Genomic DNA, 17,486 nt, shown 5'->3' on the forward strand with positions numbered 1-17,486 from the left:
GTGTCCACACTATAGCAGTGTCCACACTATAGCAGTGTCCACAATATAGCACTGTCCACACTATAGCAGTGGCCACACTATAGAACTGTCCACACTATAGCAGTGTCCACAATATAGCAGTGTCCACACTATAGCACTGTCCACACTATAGCACTGTCCACACTATAGCAGTGTCCACACTATAGCAGTGTCCACACTATAGCAGTGTCCACACTATAGCAGTGTCCACACTATAGCAGTGTCCACACTATAGCACTGTCCACACTATAGCACTGTCCACACTATAGCAGTGTCCACACTATAGAACTGTCCACACTATAGCACTGTCCACACTATAGCAGTGTCCACACTATAGAACTGTCCACACTATAGCACTGTCCACACTATAGCAGTATCCACACTATAGCAGTGTCCACACTATAGCACTGTCCACACTATAGCAGTGTCCACACTATAGCACTGTCCACACTATAGCACTGTCCACACTATAGCAGTGTCCACACTATAGAACTGTCCACACTATAGCACTGTCCACACTATAGAACTGTCCACACTATAGCAGTGTCCACACTATAGCACTGTCCACACTATAGCAGTGTCCACACTATAGCAGTGTCCACACTATAGCACTGTCCACACTATAGCAGTGTCCACACTATAGAACTGTCCACACTATAGCACTGTCCACACTATAGCAGTGTCCACACTATAGAACTGTCCACACTATAGCACTGTCCACACTATAGCACTGTCCACACTATAGCAGTGTCCACACTATAGAACTGTCCACACTATAGCACTGTCCACACTATAGCACTGTCCACACTATAGCACTGTCCACACTATAGCAGTGTCCACACTATAGCAGTGTCCACACTATAGCAGTGTCCACACTATAGCACTGTCCACACTATAGCACTGTCCACACTATAGCAGTGTCCACACTATAGCAGAGTCCACACTATAGAACTGTCCACACTATAGAACTGTCCACACTATAGCAGTGTCCACACTATAGCAGTGTCCACACTATAGCAGTGTCCACACTATAGCACTGTCCACACTATAGCACTGTCCACACTATAGCAGTGTCCACACTATAGAACTGTCCACACTATAGCACTGTCCACACTATAGCAGTGTCCACACTATAGCAGTGTCCACACTATAGCAGAGTCCACACTATAGCACTGTCCACACTATAGCACTGTCCACACTATAGCAGAGTCCACACTATAGCACTGTCCACACTATAGCAGTGTCCACACTATAGCAGTGTCCACACTTTAGCAGTGTCCACACTATAGCAGTGTCCACACTATAGCAGAGTCCACACTATAGAACTGTCCACACTATTGAACTGTCCACACTATAGCAGTGTCCACACTATAGCAGTGTCCACACTATAGCAGTGTCCACACTATAGCACTGTCCACACTATAGCACTGTCCACACTATAGCACTGTCCACACTATAGCAGTGTCCACACTATAGCACTGTCCACACTATAGCACTGTCCACACTATAGCAGTGTCAACCTATAGCAGAGTCCGCACTATAGCAGTGTCCACACTATAGCAGTGTCCACACTATAGCAGTGTCCACACTATAGCAGTGTCCACACTATAGCAGTGTCCACACTATAGCAGTGTCCATACTATAGCAGTGTCCACACTACAGCAGTGTCCACACTATAGCAGTGTCCACACTATAGCAGTGTCCACACTATAGCAGTGTCCACACTATAGCACTGTCCACACTATAGCAGTGTCCACACTATAGCACTGTCCACACTATAGCAGTGTCCACACTATAGCAGTGTCCACACTATAGCAGTGTCCACACTATAGCAGTGTCCACACTATAGCAGTGTCCACACTATAGCAGTGTCCACACTATAGCAGTGTCCACACTATAGCACTGTCCACACTATAGCAGTGTCCACACTATAGCACTGTCCACACTATAGCACTGTCCACACTATAGCACTGCCCACACTATAGCAGTGACCACACTATAGCAGTGTCCACACTATAGCAGTGTCCACACTATAGCAGTGTCCACACTATAGCAGTGTCCACACTATAGCAGTGTCCACACTATAGCAGTGTCCACACTATAGCAGTGTCCACACTCTAGCACTGTCCACACTATAGCAGTGTCCACACTATAGCAGTGTCCACACTATAGCAGTGTCCACACTATAGCAGTGTCCACACTATAGCAGTGTCCACACTATAGCAGTGTCCACACTATAGCAGTGTCCACACTATAGCACTGTCCACACTATAGCAGTGTCCACACTATAGCAGTGTCCACACTATAGCAGTGTCCACACTATAGCACTGTCCACACTATAGCAGAGTCCGCACTATAGCAGTGTCCACACTATAGCAGTGTCCACACTGTATCAGTGTCCACACTATAGCAGTGTCCACACTATAGCAGTGTCCACACTATAGCAGTGTCCACACTATAGCAGTGTTCACACTATAGCAGTGTCCACACTATAGCAGTGTCCACACTATAGCAGTGTCCACACTATAGCACTGTCCACACTATAGCACTGTCCACATTATAGCAGTTTCCACGCTAAAATGTTCACTCACAATCTGGACGATATATTGCTCTAGTTTTTCACAGAAAAAATCAAGTACATTAACGATATAGATATAAGTCATCCAGTAGCCCGTCATCTTAACTACGACCATCATCACACTGCTGTTAAAAACTCGAATGGCAGGTTGCTGACTGTGCACTGAGTAGTTGAAATATGGTTGTTTCTATGTACCACACACTGCGTGGTAGCTTGCTGGTCGCCTGACACACTGCGTGCTAGCTTGCTGGTCGCCTGACACACTGTGTACCAGCTTGCTGGTCGCCTGCCACACTGCGTGCTAGCTTGCTGGTCGCCTGACACACTGTGTACCAGCTTGCTGGTCGCCTGCCACACTGCGTGCTAGCTTGCTGGTCGCCTGACACACTGTGTACCAGCTTGCTGGTCGCCTGCCACACTGCGTGCTAGCTTGCTGGTCGCCTGACACACTGCGTGCTAGCTTGCTGGTCGCCTGACACACTGTGTACCAGCTTGCTGGTCGCCTGCCACACTGCGTGCTAGCTTGCTGGTCGCCTGACACACTGCGTGCTAGCTTGCTGGTCGCCTGACACACTGTGTACCAGCTTGCTGGTCGCCTGACACACTGTGTACCAGCTTGCTGGTCGCCTGACGCACTGTGTACCAGCTTGTTGGTCGCCTGACACACTGTACCAGCTTGCTGGTCGCCTGACACACTGCGTGCCAGCTTGCTGGTCGCCTGCCACACTGTGTACCAGATTGCTGGTCGCCTGACACACTGTGTACCAGCTTGCTGGTCGCCTGACACACTGTGTACCAGCTTGCTGGTCGCCTGACACACTGTGTACCAGCTTGCTGGTCGCCAGACACACTGTGTACCAGCTTGCTGGTCGCCTGACACACTGTGTACCAGCTTGCTGGTCGCCTGACACACTGCGTGCCAGCTTGCTGGTCGCCTGACACACTGTGTGCCAGCTTGCTGGTCGCCTGACACACTGTGTACCAGCTTGCTGGTCGCCTGACACACTGTGTACCAGCTTGCTGGTCGCCTGACACACTGTGTACCAACTTGCTGGTCGCCTGACACACTGTGTACCAGCTTGCTGGTCGCCTGACACACTGTGTACCAGCTTGCTGGTCGCCTGACACACTGTGTACCAGCTTGCTGGTCGCCTGACACACTGTGTACCAGCTTGCTGGTCGCCTGACACACTGCGTGCCCGCTTGCTGGTCGCCTGCCACACTGTGTACCAGATTGCTGGTCGCCTGACACACTGTGTACCGGCCTGCTGGTCGCCTGACACACTGTGTACCAGCTTGCTGGTCGCCTGACACACTGCGTGTCAGCTTGCTGGTCGCCTGCCACACTTCGTGCCAGCTTGCTGGTCGTCTGCCACACTGTGTGCCAGCTTGCTGGTCGCCTGACACACTGCGTGGCAGCCTGCTGGTCGCTTGACACACTGCGTGACAGCTTGCTGGTCGCCTGCCACACTACGTGCCAGCTTGCTGGTCGCCTGCCACACTGCGTACCAGCTTGCTGGTCGCCTGCCACACTGCGTACCAGCTTGCTGGTCGCCTGACACACTGCGTACCAGCTTGCTGGTCGCCTGACACACTGTGTACCAGCTTGCTGGTCGCCAGACACACTGTGTACCAGCTTGCTGGTCGCCTGACACACTGTGTACCATCTTGCTGGTCGCGTGACACACTGTGTACCAGCTTGCTGGTCGCCTGACACACTGTGTACCAGCTTGCTGGTCGCCTGACACACTGCGTACCAGCTTGCTGGTCGCCTGACACACTGTGTACCAGCTTGCTGGTCGCCTGACACACTGTGTACCAGCTTGCTGGTCGCCTGACACACTGTGTACCAGCTTGCTGGTCGCCTGACACACTGTGTACCAGCTTGCTGGTCGCCTGACACATTGCGTACCACCTTGCTGGTCGCCTGACACACTGTGTACCAACTTGCTGGTCGCCTGACACACTGCGTACCAGCTTGCTGGTCGCCTGACACACTGCGTGCCAGCTTGATGGTCGCCTGACACACTGTATACCAGCTTGCTGGTCGCCTGACACACTGCGTGCCAGCTTGCTGGTCGCCTGACACACTGTGTACCAGCTTGCTGGTCGCCTGACACACTGCGTACCAGCTTGCTGGTCGCCTGACACACTGCGTGCCAGCTTGCTGGTCGCCTGACACACTGTGTACCAGCTTGCTGGTCGCCTGACACACTGCGTGCCAGCTTGCTGGTCGCCTGACACACTGTGTACCAGCTTGCTGGTCGCCTGACACACTGTGTACCAGCTTGCTGGTCGCCTGACACACTGTGTACCAGCTTGCTGGTCGCCTGACACACTGCGTGCCAGCTTGCTAGTCGCCTGACACACTGTGTACCAGCTTGCTGGTCGCCTGACACACTGTGTACCAGCTTGCTGGTCGCCTGACACACTGTGTACCAGCTTGCTGGTCGCCTGACACACTGTGTACCAGCTTGCTGGTCGCCTGACACACTGCGCACCAGCTTGCTGGTCGCCTGACACACTGTGTACCAACTTGCTGGTCGCCTGACACACTGCGTACCAGCTTGCTGGTCGCCTGACACACTGCGTGCCAGCTTGCTGGTCGCCTGACACACTGTATACCAGCTTGCTGGTCGCCTGACACACTGCGTGCCAGCTTGCTGGTCGCCTGACACACTGTGTACCAGCTTGCTGGTCGCCTGACACACTGCGTACCAGCTTGCTGCTCGCCTGACACACTGCGTGCCAGCTTGCTGGTCACATGACACACTGTGTACCAGCTTGCTGGTCGCCTGACACACTGCGTGCCAGCTTGCTTGTCGCTTGACACACTGCGTGCCAGCTTGCTGGACGCCTGACACACTGTGTACCAGCTTGCTGGTCGCCTGACACACTGTGTACCAGCTTGCTGGTCGCCTGACACACTGTATACCAGCTTGCTGGTCGCCTGACACACTGTGTACCAGCTTGCTGGTCGCCTGACACACTGTGTACCAGCTTGCTGGTCGCCTGACACACTGCGTGCCAGCTTGCTGGTCGCCTGACACACTGCATGCCAGCTTGCTGGTCGCCTGACACACTGCATGCCAGCTTGCTGGCCGCCTGACACTTTGCGTGCCAACTTACTGGTCACCTGACACACTGCGTGCTATCTTGCTGGTCGCCTGACACGCTGTGTATCAGCTTGCTGGTCTCCTGACACACTGTGTACCAGCTTGCTGGTCGCCTGACACACTGCATGCCAGCTTGCTGGTCGCCTGACACACTGCGTCCCAACTTGCTGGTCGCCTGACACACTGCGTGCCAGCTTGTTGGTCGCCTGACACACTGCGTACAAGCTTGCTGGTCGCCTGACACACTGCATACCAGCTTGCTGGTCGCCTAACACTGTGTACCAGCTTGCTGGTCGCCTGACACACTGCGTACCAGCTTGCTGGTCGCCTGACACACTGCGTGCCAGCTTGCTGGTCGCCTGCCACACTGTGTACCAGCTTGCTGGTCGCCTGACACATTGCGTACCAGCTTGCTGGTCGCCTGACACACTGCGTGCCAGCTTGCTGGTCGCCTGACACACTAGGTACCAGCTTGCTGGTCGCCTGACACACTGCGTGCCAGCTTGCTGGTTGCCTGCCACACTGTGTACCAGCTTGCTGGTCGCCTGCCACACTGTGTACCAGCTTGCTGGTCGCCTGCCACACTGTGTACCAGCTTGCTGGTCGCCTGCCACACTGTGTACCAGCTTGCTGGTCGCCTGACACACTGTGTGCCAGCTTGCTGGTCGCCTGACACACTGCGTGCCAGCTTGCTGGTCGCCTGCCACACTTTGTACCAGCTTGCTGGTCTCCTACCACACTGTGTACCCGCTTGCTGGTCGCCTGACACACTGTGTACCAGCTTGCTGGTCGCCTGACACACTGTGTACCAGCTTGCTGGTCGCCTGACACACTGTGTACCAGCTTGCTGGTCGCCTGACACACTGCGTGCCAGCTTGCTGGTCGCCTGACACACTGCATGCCAGCTTGCTGGCCGCCTGACACTTTGCGTGCCAACTTGCTGGTCGCCTGTCACACTGCGTTCTAGCTTGCTGGTCGCCTGACACACTGTGTACCAGCTTGCTGGTTGCCTGACACACTGTGTACCAGCTTGCTGGTCGCCTGACACACTGCATGCCAGCTTGCTGGTCGCCTGACACACTGCGTGCCAACTTGCTGGTCGTCTGACACACTGCGTACCAGCTTGTTGGTCGCCTGACACACTGCGTGCCAGCTTGTTGGTCGCCTGACATACTGCGTGCCAGCTTGCTGGTCGCCTGCCACACTGTGTACCAGCTTGCTGGTCGCCTGCCACACTGTGTACCAGCTTGATGGTCGCCTCCCACACTGTGTACCAGCTTGCTGGTCGCCTGCCACACTGTGTACCAGCTTGCTGGTCGCCTGACACACTGTGTGCCAGCTTGCTGGTCGTCTGACACACTGCGTGCCAGCTTGCTGGTCGCCTGCCACACTGTGTACCTGCTTGCTGGTCTCCTACCACACTGTGTACCAGCTTGCTGGTCGCGTGACACACTGTTTACCAGCTTGCTGGTCGCCTGACACACTGTGTACCAGCTTGCCTGTCGCCTGCCACACTGTGTACCAGCTGCTGGTCGCCTGCCACACTGTGTACCAGCTGCTGGTCGCCTGCCACACTGTGTACCAGCTTGCTGGTCGCCTGCCACACTGTTTTACCATCTTTTTTCCTGTATTTAGTTTTCCTTTTATAACCTAACCTAACCTAACCTAACCTAACCTAACCTAACCTAACCTAACCTTAACAAATCTAGCCCAACCCACCCTAACTTAGAGATTGGCTAAAAAGCCTACGTGATTGTGTGACATACTTCTTATTAGGTTGGGTTTCATTCAGGTGAGTCATCGACTCTAGTCACACCAGAGCATTGATGTACTTTTCCCACTGAATCAGTGTGTCAGTCCGGAGGTACAAATAATACAGCATGTGTGTCAACACCATGTTTCATCTTCATCAGCTGTATGTTGATCTCAACCAGATATTTCAAGTAATATGAATAAGTATGTGGTAGAGAAATGCAGTTTAAGCAAAATAAACACCAACGTACACAATGAATATTAACATTTTGTAGACATGTGTGAACACTGGGACAACCAGAGCACAACTGATGCTCTCCAACTCTTCCTTTAACTCGTCAGGTTCGAACCTCTGAACTCCAACAAGGAAGATGTGAATGTGTATATCCGGTAACATTACCGGTCCATATAGCCGAGTACGTACACTTGTCGGAGTTTGTAGGGTTAAACCTACAACCTTAAAACGTAATTATTTTATTTATTATGACAGCTAGGAAGCGGGTCTGTCTCGCTCTCAATAGACGGAGGATCAAGCCTCTACCACGTCTTGCGCTGAATGATGTACCTGGGTTTTGCACTTAACATGAATTATTATTAAACCCAACTCTTCCTGACAAGCAAGCATGAGTCGTAGGATTCATGTATATGTATGTAAACAGACAGCCACAAGGTTTTCAGCAGAGGTAAATTCAAGTTTATAACATGTAAGTGATCCACATGTGTTGCCAGTATCTTATGTGATGACTTAATTCTGATTTCTGATTCAGTTTCAGCATGATAAAAATAACCTACAAAGATTTCATTTACAGAAGTTGCAAATTTAATGTTATTTAACTTCTGTTCATATTGAATCTGATGTTATCTATACACCTTTAATATACTTAAATTTAAATCAGTAATTGAATTTCTTTTCTATTTCAGGGAATGTTTGTTATTCTCTTCGTCGGCCTTCTTACCAGCCTTTTTATATTTTGTCTTGAGCTTCTGATTCCTTGCATTCAATAAATTTAGAAGTTAATGTCACACTGAAACAATACACAGTTACTGTATCGAGAAATTCTTTGAGATTCCAACGAAGCTCCATTACCCAAAAGAGTTTATTGTACAATTAAATTACTGTAATACATCTTTAAGTTTTTCATTATTGCAACCTCGTTGCAATCTCAGAGAGTTTAGCATTATCTTCATCCAAATATTCAGGACCGCAAATATGCAAACGTCTCAGGAATATTGTAGAGAGGACACTTCTCTTAACTTTCCCATCATGGATAGAATCATGGTGGATGTATTAGACGGCAATGGTCGATTTCCTGTGTACTGTGAACTTAAAATTGCTTTCAACTCGGCTGATGATGGCGTCCAGAAATGGGAGCTTACTGTTTACTTCTTCCTTCACTTTGAACTTAAATGAAGGAAATAGGTCACTGAGTTTCAGTAGAAAGTAGTGGTTAGCGTTATTACGTAAGTGCCTTAGTGGAAAGGTTTATCAAAGTTGCTGCTCTAGTGCAGGTTGATCTGCCTCGCCACGACACTGATTAACTTCACAGATTAGTACTTAAAAAAATGTTAAGACTCGAGAGGAGGATGTGTTTTACTGAAATTATAAGACCCCATATGACCTTATTAACACAGTTCTTGTGAGCAGAATGGATCATGTGTATAGTGAACTACAACAGAAGGTTACCTCGCCATGGATCTCAACAATCTTATAGCACAAAGTGCTCCCAACATGCTAATCCCGATTTTCTTAGAAACTTATCAAGTACTGATATTAGTCTGGATCAATATTAAGTTTCAGGCAAAGTTCTGCTCTGTCTGCAGGAGATATCAACTATGTACAGTAGATCTCGAGAAATGCTTTCAAAATATGGAGAAATGTTAAAATTAAGATCTGACTCTGGAGCGGCAAACCAGCAGAAGGCCTCGGGTCAGATGACCAAAAGGCTCCAGTGACAAATCTTACCTAACTTTAAAACCCAGAAACCAGGTCATCAAATAGTCTATAATTATAAACTATGTTCGCAGAACCAACAGGGCTAATTATAATTAGCTCTGTTGGTTCTGCAGCATATAATTTATTAAAATTAAAATTGATTGGTAATATTTCGGATGCTCTTATAAAAAACAGCATTGTTCCACAGAGAAACTTCAGAGTTTGGACAAGCCAAATGACTTTACTTTAGTGAATTTTGATGTTATTGCAATGTTATCTCGAGTTCCCAGTCCTGATTTACTCACCTGCCTCAAGATATGCTTGACAACTTTCCTATACCAAGCCTTCAAAATATTATCATTAAGCTAATTAAACTGTGAGAAGTGGACCATAAATTAGCAATGGCGGAAAACTTCTATACCTAAAAGCAAGGTATGGCAATGGGAAATCAATTTGGCTTAAGCATTTCGTATCCCTGATTGTACACATTAGGTTTAGTTTGTGTGCAGGCAAGTTTCTCAACCTATTACTAAGCACCTTGTTTACCTAGTTCGACTAAGTTGTATAAATACGTTGATTATGTTTTCTTGTGACCAGGTAACCAGGACTTGAAAAACTTTCTATTGAGTGACTAAATCCCTTTGAATTAATTCTCAATCGAGGACGGAGTGGATAATAAGCTCCCATTTTTGGACATCCTAACCAGCTGAGTCGATTTTTTTTTAAGTTTACTATACAGAGGAAGTTTTGGACATTCAGACCAGATGAGTCGAACTTTTTTCTTTAAGTTTACTATATGGAGGAAGTGGACCAACGGTTGCTCATACATCCACTATTTTTCTGACCACAAAGCGAAAGTTTAAAGCAGTGTATGTTTTGCAGCTCTCCGGAGAGCTTTGTATATTTACAGGTCTAAGTAACTGAATGAGAAGATGGCGAAAATCTTTGACATTGCGGAATTTGTTGGAAAAGCCTTGATAGTAGCCAAGAAGATCCATAGGAGCACTGAACCCAGTGTAACAAGTTCAAGAAAGAACCTGTTAGTACTCGCGTATAACGAGATTCTAGGGTCTAATCCATTGTCATTACAGATTTGACATAAATAATATTTAGGATCACTGGAACTGTCAAAAACATACTGACTACGAATTTCCCTGCAAACATGATGGGAGGTATATACAAGATGCTTTGCAGTAGTTGCAATAAGTTTTGTGTTGGGAAAACAGGAAAACTTCTGTCGAAATTGAGCACAAAACCCGTGCTCAATTTGGACAGCATTAAACATTACATTAGTGTCTTGACTAAAACAATATGTAATAAAATCAGAGTTTACAGTAATCTTACACGTTAGTTAGAAGTTTGAATTTTAGCTTCTAACTCGTCAACGGTAGAAAATTATATTTAATCAACATTTATAAAATTAACCTGTCCTTATACAATATAAGACAAGGCTTATACAGGTTCGATCAATTGCTAATTGAGGCTTTTATTTTCAGCTTTAAACCTTCACAAATGCTCCTGATTACATAAAATGTGTTAGCCCCATAAACACTAAATCATTAGCCAAACCATACATCATCTACTGGTCTGAATTAGTTATTGGAAACAGCTAATGTTAAACAATTCATTCACCTGTTTTTTGGGATTTAGCAATCATGCTTCAGCTACAATGCCACAAGGTGAGGGCTGACTTCCCAGTGTTCTCTGTCATTACATCTGGCCATGCATAATCTATGTTGCTTGTATTGGTGATTGGGAACTTCTGGGAATTGGCAATCCCATTGGTGTCACCATGGACTATTATGGGTGACAGGGCTCCACTAGCATCATGGAGATGTATTTCTTGTCATTGGACCCACTCGTGGGGGTATTCCATATAGCATTTAACGGCAGGATACTAGAAATAATAAGGTATAATGAGCACATGGACACAACTGTTGAATAAGAATGTACAGGAAGTCAAGGTAGAACAGTTTTATGTAGTTCTATTACAAATGAAAATAAAAATGTTTTAATTATTTTTTTAATTTGCACATTTACTCGAATTTCTCCCAGAAGCATAAATGTCTGTTTAGTTAATTAATTTTTTATTCGAATTATAATGCAAAGCAGTGCTGTTGATATTTCCTAATATACTCACAGTAGCAGATTATTTAGTATGTTTTACTATATATACTCCCCTACAGTGTATTTTTCATAAGTTGCCATGTGATTAGTTAAATTAATGTACATCATGTATGGGATTACCAACTACATTTGTTGTTGTAACACGTAAGCGGTAATATGTTTTTTAAGTTATTTAACCAGGATTGTTGTTGTGATTTTTGCATATATAAGAGTATTAGAATAACTTAAAAAGCATATTACCGCTTACGTGTTACAACAACAAATGTAGTTGGTAATCCCATACATAATGTACATTAATTTAACTAATCACATGGCAACTTATGAAAAATACACTGTAGGGGAGTATATATAGTAAAACATACCAAGTAATCTGCTACTGTGAGTATATTAGGAAATATTACCCAAATATACGGGGTCTGATGTTAATTAATCGACCTAGGTACTGGAGAATCAATTAGATTTGTTGCTGTGACGACTTGTAACTGATAATACATTATTAAGTTAGTAAATTCGTAAGACAGGAACGCCCCTTTGTAAAACCGTGTTGAGATTCTTTAATCAATCTGTGCCTGTCAAGATGGCTACGAATTGCTTCGGCAATTATTGATTCCATAAATTTTCCCACTATGGAGGTAAGGCTAACTATAGACCAATAAGCCTTACCTCCATAGTGGGAAAATTTATGGAATCAATAATTGCCGAAGCAATTCGTAGCCATCTTGACAGGCACAGATTGATTAATGAATCTCAACACGGTTTTACAAAGGGGCGTTCCTGTCTTACGAATTTACTAACTTTTTTCACTAAGGTGTTTGAGGAGGTAGATCATGGTAATGAATATGATATTGTGTATATGGACTTCAGTAAGGCTTTCGATAGAGTTCCACACCAGAGGCTATTGAGGAAACTTAAGGCACACGGAATAGGAGGAGAAATTTTTTCCTGGGTAGAGGCATGGCTGACAAATAGACAGCAAAGAGTTTGCATAAATGGAGAGAAATCAGAATGGGGGCACGTCACAAGCGGTGTTCCTCAGGGGTCAGTGTTCGGCCCGTTGTTGTTCACAATTTACATAAGCGACATAGATGAGGGAATAAATAGCGACATAAGCAAATTTGCTGATGACACCAAAATAGGCCGTCCAGTTCATTCTAATGAGGACACTAGAGCACTCCAGGATGATTTGAATAGACTGATGCAATGGTCGGAGAAGTGGCATATGCAGTTTAATATTGACAAATGCAAAGTTCTAAATGTTGGACAGGTAAATAACCATGCCACATATAAACTAAATGATGTAGATCTTAATACTACTGATTGCGAAAAGGATTTAGGAGTTCTGGTTAGCAGTAATTTAAAACCAAGACAACAGTGCATTAGTGCTCGCAATAAAGCTAACAGAATTATTGGCTTCATATCTAGAAGTATAAATAATGGAAGTCCTCAGGTTGTTCTTCAACTCTATATATCCTTGGTTAGGCCTCATTTAGACTATGCTGCTCAGTTCTGGTCACCGTATTACAGAATGGATATAAATGCTCTGGAAAACGTACAGAGGAGGATGACAAAGATGATCCCATGTATCAGAAATCTTCCCTCTGAGGATAGACTGAGGGCCGTGAATCTGCACTCTCTCGAAAGGCGTAGAATTAGGGGGGATATGATCGAGGTATATAAATGGAAAACAGTAATAAATAAAGGGGATGTAAATAGCGTGCTGAAAATTTCCAGCCAAGACAGGACTCACAGCAATGGTTTCAAGTTGGAAAAATTCAGATTCAGAAAGGATATAGGAAAGCACTGGTTTGGTAATAGAGTTGTGGATGAGTGGAACAAATTCCCGAGTACAGTTATTCAGGCTAAAACGTTGTGTAGTTTTAAAAATAGGTTAGATAAATACATGGGTGGGTGTGGGTGGGTGTAAGTTGGACCTGACTAGCTTGTGCTGCTGGGTCTGGTGCAGTGCTCCATCCTTGTGTGGAGATGATCAGACTGGGTGGGTCATTGGGCTAATCCGGGGGGGGGGGTCATTGATCTAATCCGGGGGGGTACATGGACCTGCTCCGCATGGGTCAGTAGGTCTGGTGCAGTGTTCCTTCTTTCTTATGTTCTTATGTTCTTATTTGCCAGGAATGCTGTTGTGACTTCATATACAGATATTACGGCATTTCTTGTAGGCTATTGGATATTATTAAGGCTATAATCAGGCTAAATATCACAAAATATTGATCACTCATGATTATTGTCACATAAACTGTTTAATACGCTCGATTATCACTACTTTCTGGGAGGATTATTGGCATTACTGTCATTTCTCTTTTACTTAAACCATCCCATGACATGTTCCATACAGAGTGGAGAGACTGGTGCCTCTGTAACAAAGTCATTCTAGACAAGACAGTGTTCCTCAACGCATGTCTGTGTCTGCCTGTTTAGTGTTAAGTCACGGAAATACAGGAAGGTTTTGAAATCCTCTATGACCAAATCACTCTTGCCACTAACGCACGTTTTTATTTTATTGTTCCGCAAATACTAAAAAAAAATAAAGAAGTCCACTGTCCTGCGGCAGCGATTTACTAGAACAATACATATCCTGATGTGATGTACCGGGACGCACTGGGGAAGGAATTATATGCAACACAAATTCTCTAATTATTTTGAGAGTTGAAAAACTCAATATATAGGAATAAAATGTTTTTAACATTTTAAAGAAATATAAAAATGATAAGAATATGACATAATTCAGGTAGAATTTAGGTTGAAGACACAATACTAAGAATGTTGAGAACATGACATTGATGAGGCAAAAAGTTTATAAAATTATTCAGTAATAATAATGTTAACACTACAATGTTTGTATTATTTCAAAACTCAAAAATATGTAGTACAATTTCCCCACACACTACATTATTAATAATCTACAAAAAAATAATCATTTGAGACAATTATGCTCACACATTCTCGGTCACTGAGCAAAGAAATAACAGGAATTCTGGCTTGGTGTCTCTCTCACCATGCACAACGCTAGTGCTGGTACAACATAACCTACATAAATGCCTATCTCTCTCTAATACAGAGTTATATTTCGCACTTCTTTCTTTCCTTGTTTTTGGTGATGCCTTTCTAGGAATGTTTTATAATGCCGAAGCTGCTTCTCTTGATCTGCTCGAGATGTTACATGACCCCTGAACTGTTTTAGGTATAAGTTGTTTCCTTGAAGGACTTTCATTTCCTTTGTTAGATCTAGGAGCTGCAGATAGCCAAACAGCCCAATGTTCCGTCTTCTGACCTTCATTGGAGACTTGTATTGATAGGTCAGTATGATACAGTTGTCAATGTCACCCTTAGCAGAGTTGAAAGCTTTGATGATTTTCAGGTAGGGGACCGCCACCTTCTTATTTTTAGTGTGATCAATCCTGAGGCATATGGTGGATGGCTCAGTGCCAGCATCATAAGACAGCGTAGTGGAGACCTTCCTGTCTTACAGCTTACAAGCAAACACATCATCACCGTATCTGGAACTGATGTTTCCACTATTCATAATGGGCTTATTCATCTCCTTGGCGGAATCTAGGAATAAATTTTCAAATTGATTCTCACTTGCTGAACCCCTTCCCTCATATTTACAGATGTACTGATGGCTGAGGTATGTAACAGTGCCAGTGCCAGTAAAGAAGTTACCAGCTTAAAATAGCTGACTTCTCTAGACACGGCATGGTTTTAAGGAGAGCATTTTCAGTCTTAGGACTAGTAACATCAATTTCCTATAACACTGGTGAACTCTGCTCCACGTACACTAAACGTTGTGATCCCCATGGAACCTGTCATCAGTTACTGGTACTTAACAGATCTCCATGAACATGAGAAGACCCATAAATGACATCAACACCGAAGAATTAATGGAAGAAGTCATCACCTGTTTTTGATGAGGATACAAATCCCCAAACTATAAATAAATATATCATTTCTATTTGAAACACCACCTATTTAATAATTTAAAACACAAAACATAAGAAAATATATTAATAAATAGGTCTTCTTACATTTGATGTTTTTTGTAATTACTCCTCTTTATCTTCCCTTTCTGTTATATTTGGAATGTACTGAGAACTCTATATGGTGATCTTTATTTCTATATAATTTTAATCTTGCGATCATGTTAACACATGATATGTTGCCTCATCTTCTCTAGTCCCACAGATGTTTTATAATGGTGAACTGAGAAACTTTAATATTTACAATCATTCTCAACACCAAATAGTTTCCTTCATAATAAGAAAATATATTTTTTAGCATAACCAGAAATGATCTCAAAAAAAGTGCAAATATTATATGCATACATGTCGTGCTTAATAGGTAAAACTGGTCAATTAGAAAGAACTCATTTAAAATTAATTCCTATCTAAATTTTTCTCTTATACGTTAAAAGACATTTTTTTATTTATCTAAATGTAAAAATTAATAATGTTATACCAAAAGAACCTTAAAAAACTTACCTAACCTAACAAGCGCAATTTAATTTATCCTAATCCAACTAAATATATTTTAGATAAGTTTACAATATGCTGCACCATATGGGCCACTACGAAACCTAAGAATGGTATTCCGTCACATCAGTAAAGAAACGTTCAGGACTCTATACACAGTTTACATTAGGACCATACTGGAGTATGCAGCACCAGTTTGGAACCCACACCTGTCCAAACACGTCGGGAAACTAGAGAAAGTGCAAAGGTTAGCAACGAGACTAGTCCCGGAGCTAAGGGGCATGTTCTACGAGGAGAAGTTAAGGGAAATTGGCCTGACGACACTGGAGGACAGGAAGGATAGTTGGGACATGATAACAACATATAAAATACTGAGAGGAATCGACAAGGTGAACAGAGATAGGATGTTCCAGAGATGGGACAAAGTAACAAGGGGTCACAGTTGGAAGCTGAAGACTCAGATGAGTCAGAGATGTTAGGAAGTATTTCTACAGTCATACAGTTGTCAGGAAGCGGACTAGTCTGGAAAGTAAGGTGGCAGGAGTCATACATAGCTTTAAGAAGAGGTATGATAAAGCTCACAGAACATGGAGTGAGTGACCTAGTATATATATATATATATATATATATATATATATATATATATATATATATATATATATATATATATATATATATATATATATATATATATGCATATATACCACTGGCTATCCGCTGTTTAGTTTGATGCATTTTTGTCTCTCACTGGAAGTTTAGCAGCCTCAAGGGAGGTAAGGACTGTTGCCCTTTAAAACATTCCATGAGCCGTTCTCTTATGCAGTCATTTTCCCATTCACCTGGAACGTTCGCCACGTTGCTTAGCTCAGCCAAATGACAAATCAGATTGATAAATTAGACACATGTGCAACTCTTGGGTATCTTTATTGAGGAAACGTTTCGCCACACAGTGGCTTCATCAGTCCATACAAAGGAGAATCTTGAAGAACAGGAGGAGAATGAGGTAATCAGTCCCTCAACCTTGAGTCGATGTGGTCAGTCCATCAATCTTGAATAGAATACGGCATACGTGCTGAGAAGGAGCTTATAAACCGTTGGCAGGAGAGGTGCAGCAGTCATGACTGCTCCTTCTCAGCACGTATGCCGTATTCTATTCAAGATTGATGGACTGACCACATCGACTCAAGGTTGAGGGACTGATTACCTCATTCTCCTCCTGTTCTTCAAGATTCTCCTTTGTTTGGACTGATGAAGCCACTGTGTGGCGAAACGTTTCCTCAATAAAGATACCCAAGAGTTGCACATGTGTCTAATTTATCAACATGTCGGTTCTCTGAACCATTCATCTACAAACCTGTCAGACACTGCAACTTCTTGGGATCTTAATACTTGGGAATTCTTCGCTTGCCTAATTCTTGGGCACGACCTACTTCAACATTGAACAAATGTTACACGACCTATGACTTCTGCACCTC

At 44.4% G+C, this 17,486-nt stretch overlaps 1 protein-coding gene across 1 annotated transcript in view; it reads left to right on the top strand.

The window, feature by feature from the left end:
- LOC128687709 (glutamate receptor ionotropic, kainate glr-3-like) overlaps positions 1-11,442 on the top strand; it is a 123,975-nt gene extending 112,533 nt beyond the window's left edge. Inside the window, exon 11 of the mRNA XM_053775311.2 lies at positions 8,386-11,442. Within this exon, the coding sequence (XP_053631286.1) occupies positions 8,386-8,469 (84 nt within the window). The 3' untranslated portion in view covers positions 8,470-11,442. The remainder of the gene's footprint in view (positions 1-8,385) is intronic.
- Positions 11,443-17,486: the final 6,044 nt, after the last annotated feature.

This window comes from Cherax quadricarinatus, chromosome 11 (genome assembly GCF_038502225.1).
Source record: "Cherax quadricarinatus isolate ZL_2023a chromosome 11, ASM3850222v1, whole genome shotgun sequence".
NCBI lineage: Eukaryota > Metazoa > Arthropoda > Malacostraca > Decapoda > Parastacidae > Cherax > Cherax quadricarinatus.